The 24707-nt window shown below is 27.5% G+C and overlaps 7 protein-coding genes across 7 annotated transcripts; 4 read left to right on the top strand and 3 right to left on the bottom strand. All coding sequences in view use genetic code 12, as the record gives it.

Moving 5' to 3' along the window:
- Positions 1-636: 636 nt before the first annotated feature.
- On the top strand, positions 637-1833 carry KGF55_003308 (VHS2; the record flags this gene model as incomplete). Its single annotated transcript, XM_051758088.1, has 1 exon — positions 637-1833. One exon carries the CDS (start codon positions 637-639, stop codon positions 1831-1833), a length of 1197 nt encoding a protein of 398 aa, XP_051613680.1.
- Positions 1834-4949: 3116 nt separating this feature from the next.
- Positions 4950-5264, bottom strand: KGF55_003309 (uncharacterized protein; the record flags this gene model as incomplete). Its single annotated transcript, XM_051758089.1, has 1 exon — positions 4950-5264. One exon carries the CDS (start codon positions 5262-5264, stop codon positions 4950-4952), a length of 315 nt encoding a protein of 104 aa, XP_051613681.1.
- Positions 5265-5510: 246 nt separating this feature from the next.
- On the bottom strand, positions 5511-7916 carry MNN12 (alpha-1,3-mannosyltransferase; the record flags this gene model as incomplete). Its single annotated transcript, XM_051758090.1, has 1 exon — positions 5511-7916. One exon carries the CDS (start codon positions 7914-7916, stop codon positions 5511-5513), a length of 2406 nt encoding a protein of 801 aa, XP_051613682.1.
- An 8561-nt stretch (positions 7917-16477) lies between these two features.
- FCY23 (Fcy23p) lies at positions 16478-18169 on the top strand (the record flags this gene model as incomplete). Its single annotated transcript, XM_051758091.1, has 1 exon — positions 16478-18169. The coding sequence occupies one exon, from the start codon at positions 16478-16480 to the stop codon at positions 18167-18169; it is 1692 nt and encodes a 563-aa protein (XP_051613683.1).
- Positions 18170-20636: 2467 nt separating this feature from the next.
- On the top strand, positions 20637-21626 carry ASR1 (Asr1p; the record flags this gene model as incomplete). Its single annotated transcript, XM_051758092.1, has 1 exon — positions 20637-21626. One exon carries the CDS (start codon positions 20637-20639, stop codon positions 21624-21626), a length of 990 nt encoding a protein of 329 aa, XP_051613684.1.
- Positions 21627-21948: 322 nt separating this feature from the next.
- Positions 21949-22722, bottom strand: KGF55_003313 (mitochondrial 54S ribosomal protein mL57; the record flags this gene model as incomplete). The annotated part of the gene is made up of 1 exon (XM_051758093.1): positions 21949-22722. One exon carries the CDS (start codon positions 22720-22722, stop codon positions 21949-21951), a length of 774 nt encoding a protein of 257 aa, XP_051613685.1.
- Positions 22723-22972: 250 nt separating this feature from the next.
- CHR1 (RNA-dependent ATPase) lies at positions 22973-24628 on the top strand (the record flags this gene model as incomplete). The annotated part of the gene is made up of 1 exon (XM_051758094.1): positions 22973-24628. The coding sequence occupies one exon, from the start codon at positions 22973-22975 to the stop codon at positions 24626-24628; it is 1656 nt and encodes a 551-aa protein (XP_051613686.1).
- Between the last annotated feature and the right edge of the window lie 79 nt (positions 24629-24707).

Raw genomic sequence — 24707 nt, forward strand, 5'->3', positions numbered from 1 at the left:
GCTATGTATTATCATAAGGCAAAAAAAAGTATAAATTCTACTAATATAAAATAGTTACACAAAATTGATTTTTAATCATTCATTTTTTTTTTCATTCATTCATTATCTTAACAAAACTGAAAACTATACACCACCAATAAATAAAATATAAATAAATTTTTCAATCCTTAAATTTTGTTCATCCCTTTTAATATATTCATCATCTGCCTTATATATATACAGTTTGTTCTTTAATTCAAAGTATTCCAACCACTAGCTTCACCAGATTTAGAATTTTACAAGTAGAAAACTGATCAATACTAAAGGATTCTACACTAAAACAAAATACATAATACAAAATATTATTTTTTCCCTTTATCAAAAAATTAAACCAATAAAATATTTGGATTTTTTTTTATTTAAAGCTTCATTTGATATAAAGTTAAATATTTCAACAAACAACCAAATAACCAACAACCAGATATATTCATTCATTTGACAGTATTACTGCTACTACTAATAACTAATTACTAATACTTAAACTACTGATACTTTCTACAAACAAATATCGGTTTAACTAACTCACAATTTTTACAGAATCGAGTTTATAATTATTCTATTTCAAATCTAATTCTAAATACAGATATATTCATCAAAATGACAACTCAAGTTATAAATCAAGCTCCTTCAAGATCTAATTCAACTAAACAAAGATTATCATTATTTTCTTTTGGTTCAGACGAAAACACACCAATAGAACAACAACAACAACAACAACAACAATCACCACCAAAATCTCAATCTCAATCTCAACAACAACAACCAAAATCATCAGCTTCTTCAACCAAATCATCAACAACAAATTCAAAAAATAAAAATTCTAAATCAAATGCTGCTTCTATTATAGAAACTGATGAAAGTTGTATATTTGAAAGATCAGTACAAGATTCTTGTTGTTGCTTTTTTGAACCAAATAGATCAGGTTCAATTGTAAGTTTATCAAATTCAATTTATAATGGTAATTCAAATAATAATAACACAACAAACAACAATAACACCTCAAACACTTCTTCATTTAATCCAGATTTTAAAAGATCAAGATCTTCAACTCATAATTCTCAAATTTCTTTAGGTTTATCAACTTATAAACATGAAGATTTAATTCCTCCTGCATTAGATGCTACAGCTCATTTATTTAATGATAAACAAACTGATTTAGAAAATGTTGAAATGATTTATTCAAGTAGAAGAAATTCTTCAGTTAGTGCTTTAAATATGGCTTTAGGTAGACCAATGTCTCCAATATCAAGAAATAATTCAATTTATTCTTCAATTCCAATAATGTCTGCTATACAACCAAATACAAATGATTCATCAAATACTAATAACAATGCTTCAACTTCACCATCATCATTACAATCATCATCTGAACAACAACAACCAGCCCAAACAATTGAAGAAACAACAACTCCAAAAAATCTACCATCTTCACCATTAAGTCCACCACAATTAAAACATTCAAAATCATCAGTTAATTTCTATTCATATGCAGAAATGTGTAGTGATGAAAATTTAAATTTTTCATCAACTTTTAATAATTCACCATCTAATTCAAATTCAAATTCAAACAATTCTAGTTTTATAAGAAGACCTCCACAATTAAGATCTTCTTATTCTCAAGGTATTATACCAACATTTAAATCAAATATGCAAAAAAGAAATAATTCTTTAAATTATTCAAAAAATAAAAATGTTGGTGGTAATGGTAATAATCAGTCTTCTAGTAATTTATCTAAAGTTTTATTATCTCCTGATTTAGATGATGATAAAGATAAAAAAAAAATTAGTGTTTAAATTAGGTTAGAGAGGGTGTTAATGTTAGAGAGGAGAGAGAGGTAGTTTGGTTAGAGTGGAGAGAAAAGGTTGTATGTTTTTTAATTCATTGATTTAAAAATATTTTTTAATGGTTGATGATGAAGAGGAGAAGAATATACTTTAAATCAAGAAGATATATATCTATAGCTTTTTATAGATTATTTTATGGGTGGGTTTTTAATTTTTTAATAAATTGATAGTTTTTTACAATATCGTTTTTGTAGTTTTAAAAATTTTATCTTTATATTAAAAGAATTTCGATTAAATGATTTTAATGTTTAATAGTTTCATTTCTGAAAGACTTTGTAAAGGTTTTTGTATCGCCCCGGAGCATGGGGCATGGAGCATGGAGCATGATCAACGATTAAGGTTGTACGGGTAAGGGAAATTTGAATGAAAATATCATTGTGATGATTAAGAGTGTAATTGAACACTAAATCATGTACTTCTTTAGCCATTCATGCAATTACGTTGAGCATGTTGATACTGCTTTTCCCCATAAATTACACGTGATTATTTGAAGTCACAAATTCAACGCCAAAATACAAGAGACCTGCAACATCAAAGAAGGCTTTGCAATAAGAACAGACTTAATCAATCAATTGGCATTTATTGATGGTTAAATCAATTCTTATTGCGAAGTAATTTTGGGTCTTTAGTTTCTTGCGTTTTCTGGTTGAATCCTTTTTGAAATTCTTCAAATATATTGATGATAAAAAGTTTTTAGAATATATTGGACATATAGGGATTGTATGAAAAATATGCACGTGGAAACATTGGACCATCAATTTTGTTATAACTTGAAGGTTCTTTAGACCAAGTAATAATTTTTAAATTTTGGAAATAATTATAATCATATATTGAATGTGTGAATTTAATAATTATATTGTCGTTGGTACCCTATATTTATGATATTATTAGTATTATTATTCAATGAATAAAGGTCTTAAGTTTAAGAACCCTGAGATAGAACTATGATGTATGAATATAAATGATGATTAAGAATACGTTCTCAATGAAGTTCTATAACTCTAAATTTGTAACATACCGAAGGAGAAGTATATAATGGATAAATTGATTGTCAAAAAAAAGGTATACACAATTCATAAAATTGGTGGATCATAATATAGGCTAATCAATATAAAATTATTTAACACAAAATAATTTAGTGTAATAATTAAATATGAAACACTCCTTGTAATTATTAAGCCAATAATATTTGATTTTGGTAGCATTTAAAAATATAAATTTACATATACTATAACAATATATAATATTTGATTCAAATGTTATTAAGCATATTATTGCAGGATGAAATGATTTAATATAAAAGTGGAGGAATCCCTATGTTTTATAAAATTTTTCTTCTTTACTGTACTTTTTACTTTTATAAAAATTGGTGGTGAAATATATCAAAAATTCAATTTGACAAATATTCACATTTTACAAAATTGAAGTTATACAAGGTACCCATTGCTTACTTTGGTAATAAAAATGAATGCTCAGTACTTTCCAATTTGGGATCATGGACACTCAATTAGATGAAAAAGAGTTTTTGAGGTACCGGTTAATTCTTGTCATTTCGGAACTTTCAAGATTAGGTTGCAAATTGAAACTCAATGTTATAATCGACTATTCCATGATTACCAGAGAATATGAGACTTCTAAGATTGTGTAATTGATAGTTTTAGGTATCCTGGTACTAGGTTAAATTTATTAAAATGGCATTGCAGGAAGACGGTTCCATGGTTTATCTAATCTTGCAGATAAACTATGCGACAAACTTCTTGCAATGTCATTACAATAAATTTACAGATCAACCAGCTGACTCAGGTTCTAGTTGGATGATTGATAAAATCAAGCATGGTGAATTTGTTGTAATGACATTGTAAGAAGATGATTTTATGGCTTATCTAATCTTGCAGACAAACTATACGACAACCTTCTTACAATGCCATTAAAACAAATTTAAAGGTCAAACAGTTGGCAAAATTTTTAGTAAGATGGTTGATAAAATCAAGAATCCTCATAAATTGTTGTAATGGCACTGTAGGAATATGGTTCTAGAAGCGTGGAGAAATTATTTTTACAGAACCATATTTCTACAATGCCCTTACAACAAATTCAAAGTTCAAACAGCTGAGTTAGGTCCTAGTTGGAAAATTCCAATTTACTTAAACGACAAATTTGCATTTGTCTATCTGTTTTATTATAGTGTCCTAAATTGAATTGAAACAGAGGAAATAATTCAATTCATATGGATTTATATTTTGTGTTGTCTATTTAGATTTACAAAACTTTTTTTCCTTTCAGATTTCAAGGGCATACCTAACTTCATCTAAAGATAAGCTGGTAGAAGGCAATTGGACTCATAACTATGAATCATCTATAAGTAGGTTGTCTATAACAATAACGGAAACATCAATTATAAAACCGTCTCTATCCAAGTTAAGACAAGGGAGCAGGGGGTTAAATTCCACTGAAACTGAAAGGACGAAATTCTTTACCAATCTCAAAACAGCAAAAATTAAGAGTAAGTTAGAATAAAATTGTGATAAAATCGGATGTATTTAATTTTGAAGATGGCGATCAATTTTCATCATCCAATTTTGATGGATCACAATCTTTGAAAGTAAATGCATCTGTTTTATGACAATTTTATTAAATTTGACTAAAGCAAAAGAAATGATAAGAGAACAGGTTGACAATTTCAATAAACTTTACAAAATTTTACGAAAACTCAAACAAGTTATTTACAAGTGGTCCTTAAATTCAACAAATATTGAAATTCATTATTAGTTTTCTACACAAATGGATTCATCAAATACAATTAAGTACAGAATTAATATATTTAATTAAGAAATAGTTACTTTATATTTTTAAGCATTTAACTATAAAGCTGATCCGATTGGATTCCATCTTTTACATTACTAAAGCAAATCAACATACATATCATTCATCAAACATTATATTATTTCAACTGATTGATAAATTTAATCCTTTTCAATCTACTCAACTCGATAAGTTTACTTGGAATTTTGAATTCAACTCATTTTTTATCTCATCATCAAAAATGATATATAATCTAGGTTTAATTATTCTTCTACTGAAGGTTTATCTAAGTCCCTAAATCTTACTTTTTTGATTTTAGATGATAATGATTCGGTTTTTCCTTCATTCATCTTTGTCTTTCCCTGATCATTTACATTTATAGAAGATTCTGCTTCACTATCTTGATTCAATTTACGCTTTTTATTTGTATCGATTGAATGATTTGAGTTTGATTGTGGTTTTTTAAAATCTTTAACGGGATAAATTTCATGAAATTTTTTTATTATATTTTCGTATAAAGATTCATCTGGTTGTATATATAGTTTGGGTGGTGTGAATGGATCAAATTTCAATTTCATTATTTAGATGAATTGCCTGCTTGGAGTTAATCTAACATTTAATTACAATTTAATTAGAATGCAAATAATGTGTAAAGAATATTTACAACCAAAAAAAATAATACGTAAATTAAAAATTGAGAAATCTTAAGGGGAATATTAATACTGTGTACTTACAAATTATTCAAATTTTACATTAATAAATTATTAATTATATTAAACTATATCTAATATAAACATTATTTAACACTTTTTAAACATCAATATTTATTCTAATCCAACCCAAACATCACCATAAAAATTAAATAAATTTTGTTCATTTTCAGAAAAATCAAATAATTGACCTTGTTTAAAATTTGAATTTTTTTTATCTTTATCTTTTTCATTATCATTAATTTTTCCACCAATTGAAGAATAAGCACACCACATATAACCTTTACAATATCTATTATCAAGAAACCAACCTCTACTTGGTTCATCATCTTTATTTATTGCTGATTCTTCATGATCTATTGGTGGTATAATTGCAGAACTTATTCTTAATGGAGAAAAATAAAAAGATTTAAATTGTTCAATTGTTTTTAAATATTTTAAATGAGATTTATGATTTATTTCTTTTTCAAATTCAACATCTTGATTTTTTGAACAATAAAAAAAACCAGAATTAATCCAAACTAATGCATTATCTTGATCTGATATATGCCCCGGGTGAGGAGAACATAATTCAATTGATTTATGTGATGAACCATCAGGTTTTGATCTTTCATCAGTTGTTGTTTTTTTACCAATAGCAGCTGCAAAATTTTTATTAAAAATATAATTTTCATCACCATTTATTGCAAAAGCTAACCAAAAAATTTCTTTATCTCCATGAATTCTACCATTTATTGGTTCATAAAAATTTAATTGTAACATCATTAAAAGGGAATTAAAATGAATATTTCTATTTAACATAACTAATCCACTTTCTTGATAATGATACATTCCATTAAAAAATTCTCTACCACAAGTATAATTAGTCATTATTGGAATATCAAACATAACTGAATCTATTATGGAGGGACCTAATTTTTTAAAAAAAACAGAATCTGATTTTGGTCTTTTTTCACTTGCTGTTCTATCTTTATAAAAAAATGTACCAGTTTTTAGATAACCTTCTAAATTAAAAAAATATTCTGGAGTTTGCATCATAACAGTATCAGCATCAATTAACATAAATTCTTCAAATGAATTAAAAAATGTAGCTAAAAATTTATTTGCATAACCTTTAAATTTATCTTTAAAATCATTATGAATAACATTATAAGTATTAACAAACCAAATTTCTTGTTCTGGTAAACCTTTATTACCATTTAAATAATCCAGTGGGAAATGATTTTTAATTTTATTAAATGAACGTGGTAATACTTTAAATTCTTCTCTTGCTGCTGTTACAATTTTTTTTTTAGTTTCAATTGATAAATCTTCATAATAAACAATTTGTATAGGTAATTTATTATTTAAAGCTCTTAATAAATGAATTAATCTAACAGTATCATCAACATGATTATCACCTATTGATAAAACAATACCTTTACCATTACATTGATTTTTAAATTTATTTAAAAAAAAATCTAATTGATTATTTTCTTTTAAATCCTTGTGAGTATTTTGTGAACCATCTTTTATATATTTTGACATTTTTGGAGGATTATATAATACATCTCCTGTAAATCTTTCAAATATTGGATTTTCAAATGATAACCAAGGATAAACTCTATGTTCAAATGCTGAATGTTTTATTGATTTAAAATGTATTAAATTTTCAGATTTTGTATATTGAAAAGGTGGTAAACCTTCACCTTTTCTACTTGCTAAATATATTCCATTCATAAATCTTTGTTGACGTTTTATAAATTCATTTGTTTTTTTAATTTGATTTATATTATCACTTGTTAAATAACATTTATTAAAAACTCTTAATATAGATAAATGATCAACTATTTTTTGTTCATAATTCATTGTTTTATCCCAAAATTCTTTATATTTTGTTTTAACCCAATCTTCAAAATGTGGTTCATTTTCAACTTCATCTTTATTTAAATTATTTACTTCTGCCCAATCTTTTTTATATTGATCTAAATTATGTCTTCTAAAATCTTCAAATTTAAATTCTCCTTTATTTTCTAATTTTAATTTTTCATTAATTTTAAATATCCAATTTTTATCATTTATAAATAAATTTTGAAAAAATAAATCACAACGTTCTTGAAAATTTAAATTTCCAAATATTGAATCAATCATATGATTTTTGAAAATTTCATTATATACTGTTGCATGAGCATCAATACCTCTAACATCTTTTAATTTCAGTTGTTGTTTTTGTAATAATTTTATTGTTAAATCATCTTTGAATGATTTTTTTGGTTTACCTTCTTCTTCTTCTTCTTCTCCAGTATGTAAATCTTCTATATTATTATGCCCTAGTTTTGGAATTTTTGAATCACTTAAAATATTTGATTCATCATATTCATGATATATTGATGATTGATCTATTGATTTATTATTATTTGGATGAGTTCTTGAATGATATGTATGAAATAACCAAATATTTATTAGTAATAACCATATTATTATTATTGAATATATGAAGAATCTTTGTTTTGATCTAGTACCAGTAAATTTTTCCATCATATTTTGTTATTTTTGGTTATTATTTGAATTTATAAAGTGGTATATGGAATTAAATGAAAATTAAGTGTGGTCTATAAAATTAAAGGTATTATAATGTGTGAATGATAAATAAATAATGATTAGTTCGATCGTCCTTGGAAATGCAAATTGTGATATTGGGGAGAAAAAAGGTTTGATGATGATTAATGTGATTGATGTGATTGATACGGATTGATTTGTTGATTGAACCCTCTATTGTAAATATATTCTATGAATCAATCAAGATTAGATCCTAAATATGTAATATTATGTAAGATTAAGCGAATGAATGAAATAGATCTTTGATATGATATATTATATATTATCTATCTGTTAAGTTGATTCTTCAGTTACAAAAAAAAAAAAAAATCCGTTTTTTCTTAAACAGTTGTATGGATCCTTAAACACTATATTGATAACTGATGGGGAAATGAAACGAGGGTGATGGTATTAGTTGATTTGGATAAGGTTATAGTGAATCTTGGATTGATAATCTGGTTGCTGACTGATATGATATTAAAGAAAAAGTGTTGTAAAAAAATGATGATTATCTTAAAGTACAAAAATTGGAAAAATTTAAACTTTCTATTTTTTTGGTTGCCAAAATTTTTATATAAAGGAAAGAAGTAAACAAACCAAAAATAAAATAAAGTAAATAGATAATCACATACATACATGTATTCATGAAAAGAGGAATTAAACCAAGTGGGTGCACCAAGTAACAACTAGCAGTAGAGACTTATAACAATTTTTTGTCTATTCACTCATTCACCCATTCATTTATTTATTAAATTCAGAACAGAACTAAGTGTTAATATTCGTAAACTTAATTTAAAATGGCTTTATCTTTGTAAATAGTTTTGATAATATAAATAATCCGAATATGAAAAGAGTTAAAGATGGCTTTTATTTTTTTAATGAGAAGTTAATTGCAACTACCTTACTAAATATTAAATCCATTCATTCATAATTACACAAATTTTATGATCTTCATTTAAATAATATGTTAAGTGAAGAATGATTTACAATGTATAATTCATTAAAGAATGTAATAGTAATAGATAGTGTTAAAAAGTAAAGAAGTAGTACAAAAATATACTAAACAGTATGTGTAATATGTAATATGAGTTATCATTAATGATGCTATCTTTTTCAAGAATGATATCAGTGATACTTTTAACTATATAAAAGAGTTGTACAGCACTTAATTCTATATAGTTTTAGTCTATAAATATTTTTTCATTCAAAAACACTAATAATAATTATTCGAGGAATATTAAGACGCGTTTTGTATCAGATCGGATAATTTAGATAGAGATATAGTTACAACTCAAATATCTAAAAATGAATGTTACATTTTGGTAGATCTCGATTGAAAACGAAATAAGGAATAATTTTATCAACGTTTTCATGAAAAAAATTAACGTTTTCTTGAAAATATGATGAGATATCACAATATCATTAAAAATTAATACATAATTTCAATTTCAACTGTTTTTATTCACACAAAACAAAACAAAGCCATACTAAGTGTAAGTGAAATTGGTTAGTATACTTTTTTACAATTTTGTGTAAAATTGAATTCAATTGTTTTTCTTCTTCTTAGGCTAACCACTTATACAAACCACACATTTACCACGATTGAAAATTTAATTGGACAACTAGCATTGAACAATTAGAAAAGTTTAAAGTTGTTGCTGATTGACGAAGACTTTGAACAGATGTATTCATTGAGATAGGATCTTCAATCAACATAGATGTAAATGTTATTCTTCTTCATTATAGAATTATTCAACTAATTAAAATCATAAAGTGACATCTGAGCTATTTTGAAGTGGATAAAATTTTCACCAAAACAATACAACAGCATAAATTTTCAACAACGAACATCGCTTCGATTTAGACGCGTTTCAGCATCCTTATTTCAATGGAGTGATTGAGGGTTAAATCGTGGAAAATTAAGTCCTGCTCTAAATAATGAGATTAAATTAACTTTAAATTTTTACTTTATTATTGAATCTCAAATTGGTCATGATGTTTCAAGAGATTTTTTCTGGAAAATTTGAAAGCACTTGAACACATGTTTGGTATTTTCATGATAATTTTATGTCATATTCAGCTACTTCTTATTATTATATATTTCTGATATTATGATAATGTAGGATTTACTAAGTATTTCATAAACTTCTACGGCTAAATCCAATAAATTATTCTGGGGGAGTTAGAGACAAAGATTACAATAAATACATTAACGAAATGGATTTGACCAAATTGTTAATCTACAAAATGTATAATGGAGAGCGGATGATCTTCTGATCAAGAACCTTATATATTATGCTTTAGAATAGTTAACATCTCTTAGCTAATTGACTGATAGCCTCATTAAACTAGTATTAGATAACAGAGGGGAGATTAAATAAACTTTTATTTTAATTAATGGAATGATTTACGAAATTAAAAAATTCTTTTGCAATATTACAGCAAAAATCACAAAAATACAAGACAATAGAATATTAATCCATAGTCTATATATTATTGCTTATCAATTGAACCCATGTGTGTACGGACTTTATCATAAAAGTCATCATTCAATACAAGATTAAAGATGAGCATCAGCAGAAACAAGTGACAATGATTAGTGTTTTTTTTTAAGCTTAAACGATGATACATGTAATATCATTAAGATTGACGTTATGTTAATTTCTGGTAAGTATTAATCTACTTGTGTATGTTAATCTCTAAGAATAAAAATTAAACTTTTATAGTATACTAAAATTAAATATCCTTTAATGAATAGATTATAAAACAATTCAAATGCCTTACGAGTCTCAGCAATCTTCTTTCAGGGGGTTAAATATTTGATCTTTCGTTTCTTTTGTTTTATTTAGCCTAAACTCAATTAAATCATATTAGGAAATATAAAACTAAAAATGGAATAGAAATTTACTATTAATTCACAAAAGAAACGAATTAAATGAACAACTTCGTATGAAGACGCGTCTTCGTAGTTATATTTGGATAGATCGATCGATCATTGACAAAAAAGAAATGCAGATTGATAATTATAAGAAGTCCTGTTGATTAAAGTTGGATCTCGTAATTTAATTCCAGTAGAGATCTCTCTACAATTAAAAATTATACCTTATTTATCAAAATTGGTTTTATTAAATCTACCAGTTATTATTACTACGCCTATAACGTCGTTACCAATGATTGCAAACACGGTTAAATACACGAATAAACATCTATTTCCTCTCACAAATTACAATGGTAATGAGTAGCTCAACTTGAAACATAGATTTAATTGTAACTTTGACTTCTAACAAAAAATTTTTGAACAATAATAACTGGTTTTTGCCAAGGATCCAGTTATTACTACTGAAGGTTATTTTTGATTTGGTACACAAAAACTGTAGATAGTATTAAGATGAAACAGCTTTAACATATACTCAAATACAGCTTCAAATGTACAATTATTTAGCTGCTCATCCTAACAAAATACAATAGAATCAATAACTTCGACTTGGATATTGATTTCAATGATAACTTTAAACTAATTTAAAAAATTTTGTAGAGATAACTGGTGTTATAACTGGATTGTAAAATATTAAATTGTCCTTTTGACTAAAATACACTACCTAGGCAATAAGTCAAAACAGCTAGAATTTGACAAATCTACCTGCATCAAATCTATCGTCAAAAACTACCTTCAGAACCGTCTTTCTGAAGTCTGCAAAGTCCAGGAAATTCTTTCAGGTGTCTTTCCTCAAAGTTTTCGACATTTTCAAGTGTTTGCAAAAAATAAACATGTTAAGTAATGTGCTTATAGAAAAGGACAATTTAATATAGTACAATAAAACTACCGGATTGATTTTTGAAACCAATTATGGAGATTCAAAATGTTTTTTTGTTCCGTATAAAGTTACCATTACATTTAGTACTCAGATAACCTAAGGTAATAATGACTTATGAGTAAGTAGACGAGTATTCGTGTATTTCAAAGTATTTAATGGTAATAAAAAAGATGTTTTGAGAATCATAATTTATTATCAATAGAGAAGTTATTTGAGGGAAAATATGGGTACAATCAATAGTGCCTACACCCCCGTAGGTTCAAAATATTGCAACATATCGTTTTGTCATTGCTCTACATTTACTTAGTACGATGAAGTTCTGAAAGTATTTGTGTGTAAGTTAGAGCATCTTGTATTTGTGTCATATATCATTTTTATGGAGATCTAAGCTTTTTTGTGTAAGTTAAGTTTTACGAGATCCAGTGGTAGCGAATTTTACTATTTTAGATTTGCAATTATTAGCTGTTGTTTTTTTTTTTTCTTTCTTCCTCAAAAGATCTACAAGTAAAAATTTCAAGATCCAATCGTATTGGTCGTATATTTTCGTAGATTTAACTGTAACTAATTTGAAGTGGGTGTTGATTAATCGAATGAGTTTTTTACATTTTGCGTTTGTATTATCGGCCTTAAGATTCTTGAGGTGCTTTACATTTTTGATTAATTGGTTTAGTCTACACTTTGATGCAAAAAATTGTGAAATTTTGTGCGAATTTTGAAATAAAAATTTAGAGGTTTTAATGATGATATTTCAATATATATAGTCTTAATCCTTTTACAACTTCATCGGCATAAACATAAATCACATTACTCCAACTCTTTGTTAAAATGAAATTTAATGGAATCTAGATCTAGTCGTTAAGAAGGATCTTGTAAGCGATTTAAAGTTTTTTCTTAATTTTCATTTTAGTTTAGTTTGTTCCAAAAATAGTCAATAAAATAACAAAAACGATCATGTCGCAAAGTAATGAAAATATAAACTTATAAACTTTAGCATTTAAAGATGTGTCTTTATAATTTAAAATTTGATATCCTTGTTTTTAATTTACGCTTTGAGCATGGCAAATTGGATAAGATTATAAATTATTCATTGTATACAATCTTGCTAAACTCATTTATTACAGATTTCAATATTTGCAAAAAGTTTTCTCATTAGGGACAAATAACGAACCGCTAGCTCTTACTAAACCACAATTCTCTATGGTTAAATCATTACAGAGTTTCAAAATGTGAATAATTTTAAGAATAACTAGTTAATTGTATGTATTAAGATTCTAAATAAGATATATATGAAAATTGATAATTAATGAAATGAAATGGATTTAAATATCAAACAAACAAACAAAACAAAACAAACAAAAGAAAGTATGTATATATGTAATTAAAAAAATATGCAAAATTAAGTTAGACCATAAACCTGTTACAATCTCTTTGATTATTCTTTTATTCAATGAATTATTCAATGAATTTTTTCTTTAATTAATAATTTAGTAAATCTTGTTGAAGAAGATTGAGTTTCAATTTTATTACTTGAAATAACAATTTCATGTTCATTACTTATAAAATATTTTTTGTGTTTCGTTTCTTTTAATTTATATTGTAAACTTAAAAATAATCCTAAATCAATTAAAAATAAAATTATACCTGATGAAATAATCATTGATACCAAGATTAATGAAAATGTTGTTGTTATTTGTTCAAATTTTAATATATAAAATAATGGATGTGAGGATGAAAAAAAAGATGAATCAGTTATTAAATTTGTTAATGATAAATACATTTTGGTAGATGTGTGTGTAAATTGATTATTAGATATGTTATTGAGTTGTGTTTAAGTTGTAGGAAGTAATGATAATTTTTATTTGTTTGTTATTGATAATCGTGGGTTCCGGGTGTAGCTGGGAATTAAAAACAGCAAGATAAAATTACGTGTATCAATGGATTGAACGATTAGCAATTAGCTATTATTGTGATGAGTAGCTAAGTAATTGAAAGATGCAAATGATACCAATGAATAAAAATTGATGAATGATATGAAAAAGATGTGATGAATAATTTTATTTTGTAAAATTGATAAGAAATAAGATGTGTATTAATATTTATATATCATTAATAAAACAAAGGCTTTTTTATTTTTTATTTTTTTAATTTTTAAATCTCCCGATTTAAACCATAAACACAAACAGAGTAAGAAAAACTTAAAACATAAAAAATGTCTCTCATTCACCTTTTAAGTTCTTGAAAAGTTCCAGTTATTAAGTATAAAGTGATAAAATAATAATGTCTCACTTTGAAAAGTTAATATTTTATTTTGACTTGGGTCTACATAAAATGTGCTTTATTATATTTGTTTTAGGTGTTTAACCTTAATGAAATAAGATTATAATTAATCATTTGAGGAAGTTTTATAATAATAATGTATTATTTTAATACCGCAATTTGATATTATTTCATCTTCAAAACTCCCTTTTATTAGTCAAGTATGTATGGTATGACTTGTCACTCATATGGTGATGAGCATCAAGGCTGATTCAAAATTGTCCCATCCTTTGAACCAGCAATGCCTTGTTAATCTTATAATAAATATAAAATCTATTGTTTTTCATTTATATATTTTTAAATCTATTTAATGTATGAATGATTAAATATTTCATCTTTTGTGGATAAGCTTTGGGGGTGTTAGTTAGATTTTCTGGTTTAAGTATTGTTGTATGGATGTAAGTACAAAAATTGAAAGCAGAGTGTCATTTTTGAGTATTTGTCAAAACAAATAAAATTTTGAGACATGAAATCCTTTCGAATGAAAAAAATATTTGAAAATCTACACAACTTAGCTCAAGACTATAAACCATTAACAAAAGAAACATTTATCATCGTAATATTCGGAATCTAAGGTATGTTACAACTATATCAATTGTGGATGTGAATTGCATTATTATTTAATAAGATGATGAAATAACAAAAACATATACTTATCTACATTATTTGAATTTAACCAATGTAAAGAAATTCTTTTCTCCTGATGCTATTTATTAACTAATGATGTTGATTTTTATCCAATGATATATATAAATTGATCAATAGTTTACTAACAATTTGAAGTGTTGGAAGTTCTTGTTTGTTGGTTTTTTTAAATTCTAGTAACTCATCGTGGAATCGGAGAGTATTTCACACCCAAAACTGATGAAATAGATATCGGAAACCTTGAAATTTGAGGTGTATATTTGGTTATGACATATTCTTCAATTCCATAATACATTGCGAGAATTTACAAAAATTATATCCACATCTATGAAAATTTAGACGAAGATAGGCTCAGATTCATCAAGGAGTGAAACCTCCCACCTTTTCTGATAAATCTAGAATATCCCTATTAGATTATTTTTTAATCAACTTTAGGGGTAAAGTAAGTAGATCTTTTGAATTCAAACGTTTGATAGTTTAAAAGAAAATTGTTATTAAAATTTACCTTCCTCTTTTGACAAGGGAGACATTTTTCAAATTAGATAGATCTTAACCTAATTAAAAAGCTTATAATATGTCTCAATCTAATACAGTTGAAAGTACTCAAAATATCCTTGTAATTATTTGCAGAATTTGATAAAATTTTGATTCTCTGAATTAACATTTTGATAATGAAAAATTTGATAATGATTTTCATCTATATTATTATTTCAAGCAGTTCAACATGCTTCGAGAGTGTTAGAAAAATATCACCGATACAGAGTCTTACAATCCATAAACCTTCTAACGTGTATACTCTTTCCGAGGAAATAATATTCCAATCATAACCTAATTTATCCGTGATTGAGCTCATTCAAGTAATGTTAATTAATTGTAAAAAAATTTTTCATCAAACGTTTCAAGTCCCTATATAATTAAAATTTTGAAAGAAAATTGCATTAATTCAATTGAAATTTTGTCTCAGAAATTTTCAAACACCTTAATTATTCAATTTTGCATCTTGAAATATATTAACACACCCCCTAATTTAGATGAATCTTTTCCTTTTTTATGTTATACAGATACGATATGGTGAGATTTAGTACCTTAAATTTGATACTTTGTAATTTTTCAGCTTGAAATCTCACATCGGGGTCTTAATTTCAGAGTGTTCCAGCATACTTTGTTGCTGACTAATTCCAATGTTTGCATCAAATGATGTCACTACTGTCAACATAATAGTTATCTAGATGATCCACCTAGATAACTATTAAGGAAAACTTTAAAGGTTATTGTTCAAGATGCGACGACATTATTAAATTCAAAAAGATAGTTTGATTTGAAAGAAGGATTAGTTTAAAATTTTTTACTTGTTATCTAATGAGATTAGATACTTCATCTACGTAATAAAATCTTGCTGAACTCTAAATTTTAAATAAGATTTGTGAAGGTAAATCCAACTTCGAATATTATGACTTCAACTTGAGTACATAAACTTAAAAAATTTCGAACTTAAATCGAATTTCCATCATCCCGCTTAAGGTGGTTCAAATACTCGTTTTAGTCTCTTCTGTCCATACTTTGTTGTCATCGTCTCAGCTGGACCAAAAATGCATAATAAAAATAATTTCTAATATTTGGTTGCAAATTAATTTATGATTTTGAAACTCTGAGTCAAATTTAATTTTTTTTTTTCACAAAAAGAAATATTAATAATGAATCATCTTCAACTAATAACGACAACCAAACATGTCAAAGAAGACTATAAACTCACAAATACGTGAACGAACAACCAATATAGGCTCATCAGCAAATAACTATGACATACCCGAATCATCAGCATCAATAGAAATAGAAACATCAGAATCTACTTTGGACAAAAAGAAAGAAAATAAGAACCCTATATTACAATTTTTTAATGTGGCATCAAAAAAATTAGATTCTTTAGGAGTAGAAACTAGAGGTATAGAAAGAATAGAACCATATGAAAGATCAACAAATAAAACAAAACAGCTTATTAGTGTTATTGGATTATGGTTATCTGCTTGTGGTGGATTATCATCAATGTCAACATTTTATTTAGGTCCTTTATTATTTGGATTAGGTTTAAAAAATACATTGATAGCAGGATTAATTGGTCATACTTTAGGATGTTTTATAGCTGCATATTGTTCATTAATGGGTCCAAGATCTGGTTGTAGACAAATGGTTAGTGCAAGATTTTTATTTGGTTGGTGGTTTGTTAAATTAGTTGCATTAGTTAGTATTATTGGAGTTATGGGTTGGTCAGTTGTTAATTGTTTAGTTGGAGGTCAAATATTAGCAAGTTTAAGTAATAATAAAATACCATTATGGGGTGGTATAGTTTTAATTGCTGGGATTTCATTAATTGTTGCAATTGGAGGTATAAAACATTTAATTAGAATTGAAGCGTTATTAAGTTTACCTGTAAATTTTGCATTTTTGATGCTTTATGTTGTTGCTTCACAAAAATTTGAATATTTAACTTTGGGAGATGCTATAACTGATCCAGCTACAATAAAGGGTAATTGGTTAAGTTTTTTTTCATTATGTTATTCAATTACATCAACTTGGGGTTCAATTGCATCTGATTATTATATTTTATTCCCAGAAACTACGCCAGATATTCAAATTTTTTCAATAACTTTATTAGGTATATTTATTCCAACTACTTTTGTTGGTGTTGCTGGATTATTAATTGGTAATGTTGCGTTAACATATAAACCATGGGGAGAAGCATATGAAACTTTTGGTATGGGTGGTTTATTAAATGAAGCTTTTAAACCCTGGGGTGGAGGAGGAAAATTTCTTTTAATATTAATTTTCCTTTCCTTGATATCAAATAATATTATAAATACTTATTCAGCTGCTTTTGGTGTTCAATTAGCTGGTACTGGTTTTGCTAAAATTCCAAGATGGTTATGGGCATTTGTTTTAACTGCTATATATTTAATTTGTGCATTAGTTGGTAGAAATAAATTTGCTACAATTTTAGGTAATTTTTTACCAATGGTTGGTTATTGGATATCAATGTATTTTATTATGTTATTAGAAGAAAATGTTATTTTTAGAACTGATAAATTTAAGTATTTATATGAATTAGAATTTTCAGAAGATGTTTCAAATTCAATTGATCTTAAACAAAGATTACATATTCCAATACGATCAAATCAACATTATAATTTTAGAATATGGAATGATTATAATAAATTGACAAAAGGTTTAGCAGCAACTTGTTCATTTTGTATAGGTGCAACTGGTGCTGCTGTGGGGATGTCACAAACTTATTGGATTGGACCTGTAGCTAGAAGAATAGGTGGTGAATATGGTGGAGATATTGCTATGTGGTTATGTATGGGATTTAGTGGGATAAGTTATCCTTTCTTGAGATATTTAGAATTAAAACATTTCAAAAGATAGTGAGGAAACTCAAAATCAGGGCAACTTAAATTATTTTATAGATACTAATAGACTATGATTATAGATTTTAAAATTTCTCAACCTGGAAAGGGACTGAATATATCGTAAGATTAACAGTCCAAAACGTACACAATTTAGGGTCCGTTGTAACGAATTTACTGAATGAAATATTTTCACTTTGCATTGAGTAAAATAAAATCTAAAACCTTACTAAGCTTTGGAAGATAAGTGGTTCACTTCGATTGTGCTTTTTTTTTCAAAATCAATAACTTATTAGATTAGTAATAACAAAGTTTCAAAACTTACTATAAGATGAGGTTGAAAGCAACAAATTGTAAAGGATTAGGGCTCTAGTCAAGGTGAGAATATAGTGCATGATCATTGATTAGATCTAGCGAAGAAAATCATAAAATATTAGTGATTTGTGATAAATTCATGTTGAATACGGAGTAAAAAAAAACAATTATAATTAATTGATTAGCCTAAACAAAAGCGCAAATTAAAATTGTTCCTTCGTAAATTTTAGATCGCAAAAAAAAAAAAGATTTACAATTTTGTGTAATTCCGAATTTGAGATTGTGTACCGAATTAAGGTGTTTTTTCAACATGAATTTTATGAATTTACAATCCAGAAACGAATAATTGAACTATAATTAAGTAACTCCCAACAGCATGATACAATAATAGTCCTGCTCTAATAAATTCAACTTAAGTATAAGAGCAAAGAATATTTGCCAGAGTTATTAAATACCCGGTCGAATTCAGTGCTTGCATTAAATACTGGGTCAAATTAAGTGATTGAACAACCGTCGGACAAAGCTAATGAAGAATGTTATTTGCGAAGAACAACCATCCAAAGATTATATATAATCTATTCCGTTATATGTCAAAAAAACCAATCTCAATTGAATTTATGACTCGAATTATAAAGTACAGAGGACTTAAGACGTCAATACTTTTCAACGAATAATTTAGCCATTTCATAAAAAAACCCGCCCAATTAAGCAATTAGTAAACTTTGTAGGATCTGAATAACTTGAACTGGAAAAGGAAGTTGTCGATGATCTCAATTCAGTGTGTTCAGACGACAAGAAGATTTATTCATCGCGTCAGAAAGTGACGGTAATTCAATATTAGTGAAAATAATTGTTAACAAAGTCAAACTCAACTCAACTAAGTAAATTAATCGACTACGTCATTAATATTTTCAAATTATCATCAGTAAGAGGTATGTCTGCTTTAGTTTCAATATTCGAAAATAATGTATGAATTGAAAATGACCTTATTTTTAGCAGCCGAAAAATTTTTGAAATTAAAATTCCCATCAAAATTGAGATATAGAATAGTAAAGGCTTTGATTTTTTTGATCGAATTTCATAGCAAACTAGTTATTCAACGATGAAAAATATCTGTTTTAATGAAATATTTAGTGGTATTAGCAAATCGAGTTTGTGTGACGTAATGTAAATTGTAATTTTTACGTATAAATTTGTCTCTGTTTTGAAAAATAACCAACGTTAATCCAAAAAGAGTCGATGACTTTTGTGGAGACTAATGCATTCCAAATTTTCAAAGTTTATACAAAGCATAGAAAAAAGGGTGTGGTTGTGGAGGATTTTAATACGTGAAAAATATCAGAATTTAAGTGTACTAGTTTGCTATTTTTGACATACTCCACATTTCACACAGTAAGTATAGTACCAAAGTAATTTTAATGGTTAAAATCGAGTTCAATTGACTTTTGGTTTTCCATTGAGTCAGCTCCTTGCCAATTCTCTTGTTCATCATCTTGACTAGAAAGCTCATGAAAAGTTGAATCGTTGAAACGGTAAAACAGTTAAGAATTTTAATCGGGAATCTCTCCAAATTCTGCAACAAACAAACATGTCCGAATACTAGTTATTTCACAATTGCTCCGTATCTTGTGTTAAATATTTAATCACAAATATCAAATTTAGAATCGAATAAAATTTGAAACAAGGTGTGCAAAAAAAACGACTAAATTTATGTGGCACACTCAGGTTTTGGTCAGCAAAAAACCAATTGATTACTTACAATATCTCAAATACAAATAATAAGATTCAAAATAAACAATTCAACTGAAATGAAATTCTTCGTAATGATTTAGAAAAATAAAATGGATGTACCTTAATAAAATTTCGCACCCGTTTCAAATAGCAACAATTTTGAAAAATAAAAATAAATTTAAAGGAGTAATATATGAAAAGCAAACAACGAATATGGAAAACCCATACTTAAAACTTTAGGGGTTGTATTGTTAAAAATAATTTTAAACGTGGTTAAACTTTATTCATTTACATCATTCAACATCAATTGCATAAATCAGAAGTTTTCAAAAATTGTTATAAATAAACCATGAAATATCCTCGAACATCATGATTTCTTCTTACCTTTTAACAATCAAATATAATTATATTTATTATACAAAACACAACAAATATATAAAATGGGTTTAACTGACAAATTAAAAGGAATTAAAAAAGATGACGTTGACACTGCCAATGAACAAGCTGGTAAATACACTGGTAAAGATGGCCAAAAAGGTACTGATGTAGCTCAAGAAAAATACAACCAATACAGTGGTAAAGGCGCTTCAGGTACCGGTGCTGGTGCTGGTGCTGGTACTGCCGGTGCCGCTGGTACAGGTGGTGCTGCTGCTGGAGCTGCTGGAGGATATGGTGCTGGTTCATCAACTTCCGGTAACACTTCATCAGGTTACGGAAACCAAACAGGTACTACTTCATCAGGTTATGGAAATCAATCAGGTACTACTTCATCAGGATATGGTAATGACTCAACTACCGGAGGTGCTTACGGTAATCAATCTGGTACTTCATCAACTGGATATGGTAACCAATCTGGAACTTCATCATCAGGTTATGGTGATTCTACAACTGGTCATCACTCCTCAGGACACCATTCATCAGGACATCACACTGCTGGAACAGCTGCCACTGGTGCTGCAGGTGCTGCTGCTTATGGTAATCAATCAGGACATTCTGGTTCAACTGGTTACGGTAATGAATCTTCAAACTATGGTTCAGGTTCTGGTACAAACACCGGTTACGGAAACCAATCTGGTTACTCATCAGGTCACCAAGATGCTTCAAAACATGCTCCATCAACTACTGCTGGTGGTGCTACTGGTGCTTACGATAACAGAGGATCATCAAATGCTCATGATTCAGGTTACACCCACTCATCTGGTCAAACCGGTTCTGGTTATGGTTCAGGTTCAACTGGTGCTGGTTACGGATCAGGATCAACTGGTACCGGTTATGGTTCAGGATCAGGTTCATCATCAGGTCACCACTTCAAAACTGGTAATGATTCATTAGATGCTAAAATTTCAAAATTACCTGAACATTTACAAAAAGAAGCTCACAATGAATTCCAAAAAGGTTATGAAGCTGCTAAATCTCAATACAGATCATAAGTTTGTTAAAATATATTTTCATTCTATTTTGAATTTTTATAGTAATCTTCAATAAATATTGCAAAAATCGATAAAACTTTGAGAAAATTCTTGCTGTCTATGCAACTCTCAAAATCAATCACAAACATTAATTACCCATGTCACTTACTAGAGTATAGCTCAATGATCAGAAAGGCATTCATAGTCATACTATGTGAAAGAAAACATTTGTAGCTATAATGCTTACACTGCTCCAACTACAAAGCCAAAAGGAGCAGAGACTGCAGCTCCACATTGGCACTAACTTTAATTTCTCGTTCCGCAAATAACTGATACTTCTTTATTAAACTCTATTTACAATATCTGAAGTAATATCAGTTAATTTATCCACAAGTTTCTCATTAATAAATTCTTCTGCTTTTGATTTCCCATAATAATAATTCACTGCTCCAACTAATGAATAGATCAATTGAGAACTTACTTTCAATTCACCACTTGATTCAAAACCTAATGTTGGATTTCTTGATTTCCAAAACATTATTTTGTTTAAATTATTGAATTTTGCAAAATATCCTGTTGATTTCCTACTACTCAACTCTTTGGATGTGGGTGAGCCTAGTATTGATAAATTTAAACCATTGATATGGAGCTTTGGGTTAGATGATGAAGATGTTGACAATGGTGAAGGAGATGTTGAGGATGATGACGATTGACTTGAGTTATTGTTTTGTTGTGATATACTAATTACATGTTTTGCTAGGCTTAAATTCAATAATTTTGATCCCATAGCTGCTAATTTCTCATTATATGGTTTTATTCCATTACCAAATGATTTATGAGTTATGATTTGTAATGCAATTTCGTCGGGAATTTTGTATGACTCTCCCAAATATGATTTAATATATTTAATGTTTTCATCATTTAAACCGTATTCAATACCGCTTGAATTGATAAATACTTCTTTTGGATCTTTTTTTAGTCCTTCTATCCTTGGTCCCTTATGTAAATATATAGATCTCGTGAGCTTTAAATTTTTAGTGCCTACGTTGTTTAGATTTTGTTTGCTTATGGATCGAAGTGTTGAATAGGTAATGTGATGTAGTGGTCGTATACTCATGATCTTAAGCTATGAATTTCACGAACTGTTGGTTGGTATCTATATGATCAATTAAGTTGTAAAGTTCTTTAATCAATTGATATTCTGAAAAATTTTAAATTTTCTTTCACAGATAAATTCTGCATCCATACATCAATAGTTTAAAAATTTGGTAGCTGCAACAACTTAAAACATTTGCAGATATTCAGATCGCTTTTGTATACAAGAGATGATCATCGACTGAATATCAACACCTTTACATAAGTTAAAAATGGATATTTTCAGAATACTAAGTAGAGGAGCTTCATTGAATAAAAAGGGAAATAAATCCACTGACTTTGCTCTACCTGAAAATCAGTCCAAATCACAAAAATCGAAGAAGGATTCTATAGTTAACGAAGTTGAGAAAGAAACTGACTTTTTCCATACAAAAAAGCATCAAAAATCGATAGATAGTAAAAAATCAAATGATTCGGAGGAAACAGCGTTAGAAACAGAAGTAGAAGAGATCCCACCACCAGAGATAAAAAATGATGAAGATGCAAGAATTTTTAGAAATTCACATAGATCAAAAGTAACTGGAGATGACATACCATTACCAATTGGTTCTTTTCAAGATTTGATTGGAAGATTTCAAATAGATAAAAAATTGTTATCAAATTTGATAAATAATGAATTCATAGAACCAACCCCTGTTCAATGTGAGTCAATACCTATAACTTTATCGGATCGAGACCTAATAGCATGTGCACCAACAGGATCTGGTAAGACTTTAGCCTTTCTTATTCCATTAATTCAACAATTGACTACTAAGAAAACTAACAAAAATCATGGAGTGAGAGGATTAATAATATCTCCAACTAATGAATTAGCAGTTCAAATATATCAACAATTAGAAAATCTAGTTCATGGTAAAAATTTAAAAGTAGCAATACTATCTAAACAATTAGCTAACAAATTGACTAACGATATAGTGAAGTCACTGAAATTTGATATTATAGTGTCAACACCATTGAGACTTATAGACTTACTTAATACAGGCAAAATAGACCTATCAAACGTTGAACAACTAATTATAGATGAAGCAGATAAATTGTTTGATCAAGGATTTGCAGAACAAACTGATGAAATCCTTGCACATTGTACAAATTCCAAAATTCGAAAATCAATGTTTTCTGCAACCATACCGTCAGGAGTTGAAGAAATGGCTCATTCCATAATGAAAGATCCATTGAGAGTCATCATTGGACACAAAGAAGCAGCAAGCAATACTATTGATCAAAAGTTAGTTTATACAGGTAATGAAGAAGGTAAACTTATCGCAATTAGACAAATGGTGCAAAATGGGGAATTTAAACCACCAATAATTATATTTTTACAATCTATAACTAGGGCAAAAGCATTGTTTCATGAATTGATATATGATAAATTAAATGTTGACGTAATACATGCCGAAAGGACACCTAAACAAAGAGATGAAGTTATAAATAGGTTCAAAAATGGAGATATTTGGGTTTTGATAACAACAGATGTTATAGCAAGAGGTGTTGATTTTAAAGGGGTTAACTTAGTTATAAATTATGACGTGCCACAAAGTGCTCAAGCTTATGTACATAGAATAGGTAGAACTGGTAGAGGAGGTAGATCTGGTAAAGCCGTAACATTTTTCACAAAGGAAGATGATAAAGCTATAAAACCTATCATAAATGTTATGAAACAATCTGGATGTGAAAATGGATTTAGTGAATGGATGGAAAATATGGGGAAATTATCAAAAAATGAGAAAAAATCAATAAAGACTCATGAAGTAAAAAGAAAGAAAATTAGTACTGTTCCAAAAATTATAAAACAGAAACGAAAACAAAAACAAGATATGATTGAAGCTTCCAAAAGGAGAAAACAAAATGAAGTTGATTCCACTAGCTAAGTAGTATTTTTGGAATGAAATTTATTCATGTTTTAAGTTTTTGACAAAAACTTTTTATGAATATATTAACATTTATACA

Source organism: Candida pseudojiufengensis, assembly GCF_024610245.1.
Source record: "Candida pseudojiufengensis strain CBS 10847 chromosome Unknown scaffold1, whole genome shotgun sequence".
NCBI classification, from domain to species: Eukaryota; Fungi; Ascomycota; class Pichiomycetes; order Serinales; family Debaryomycetaceae; genus Lodderomyces; species Lodderomyces pseudojiufengensis.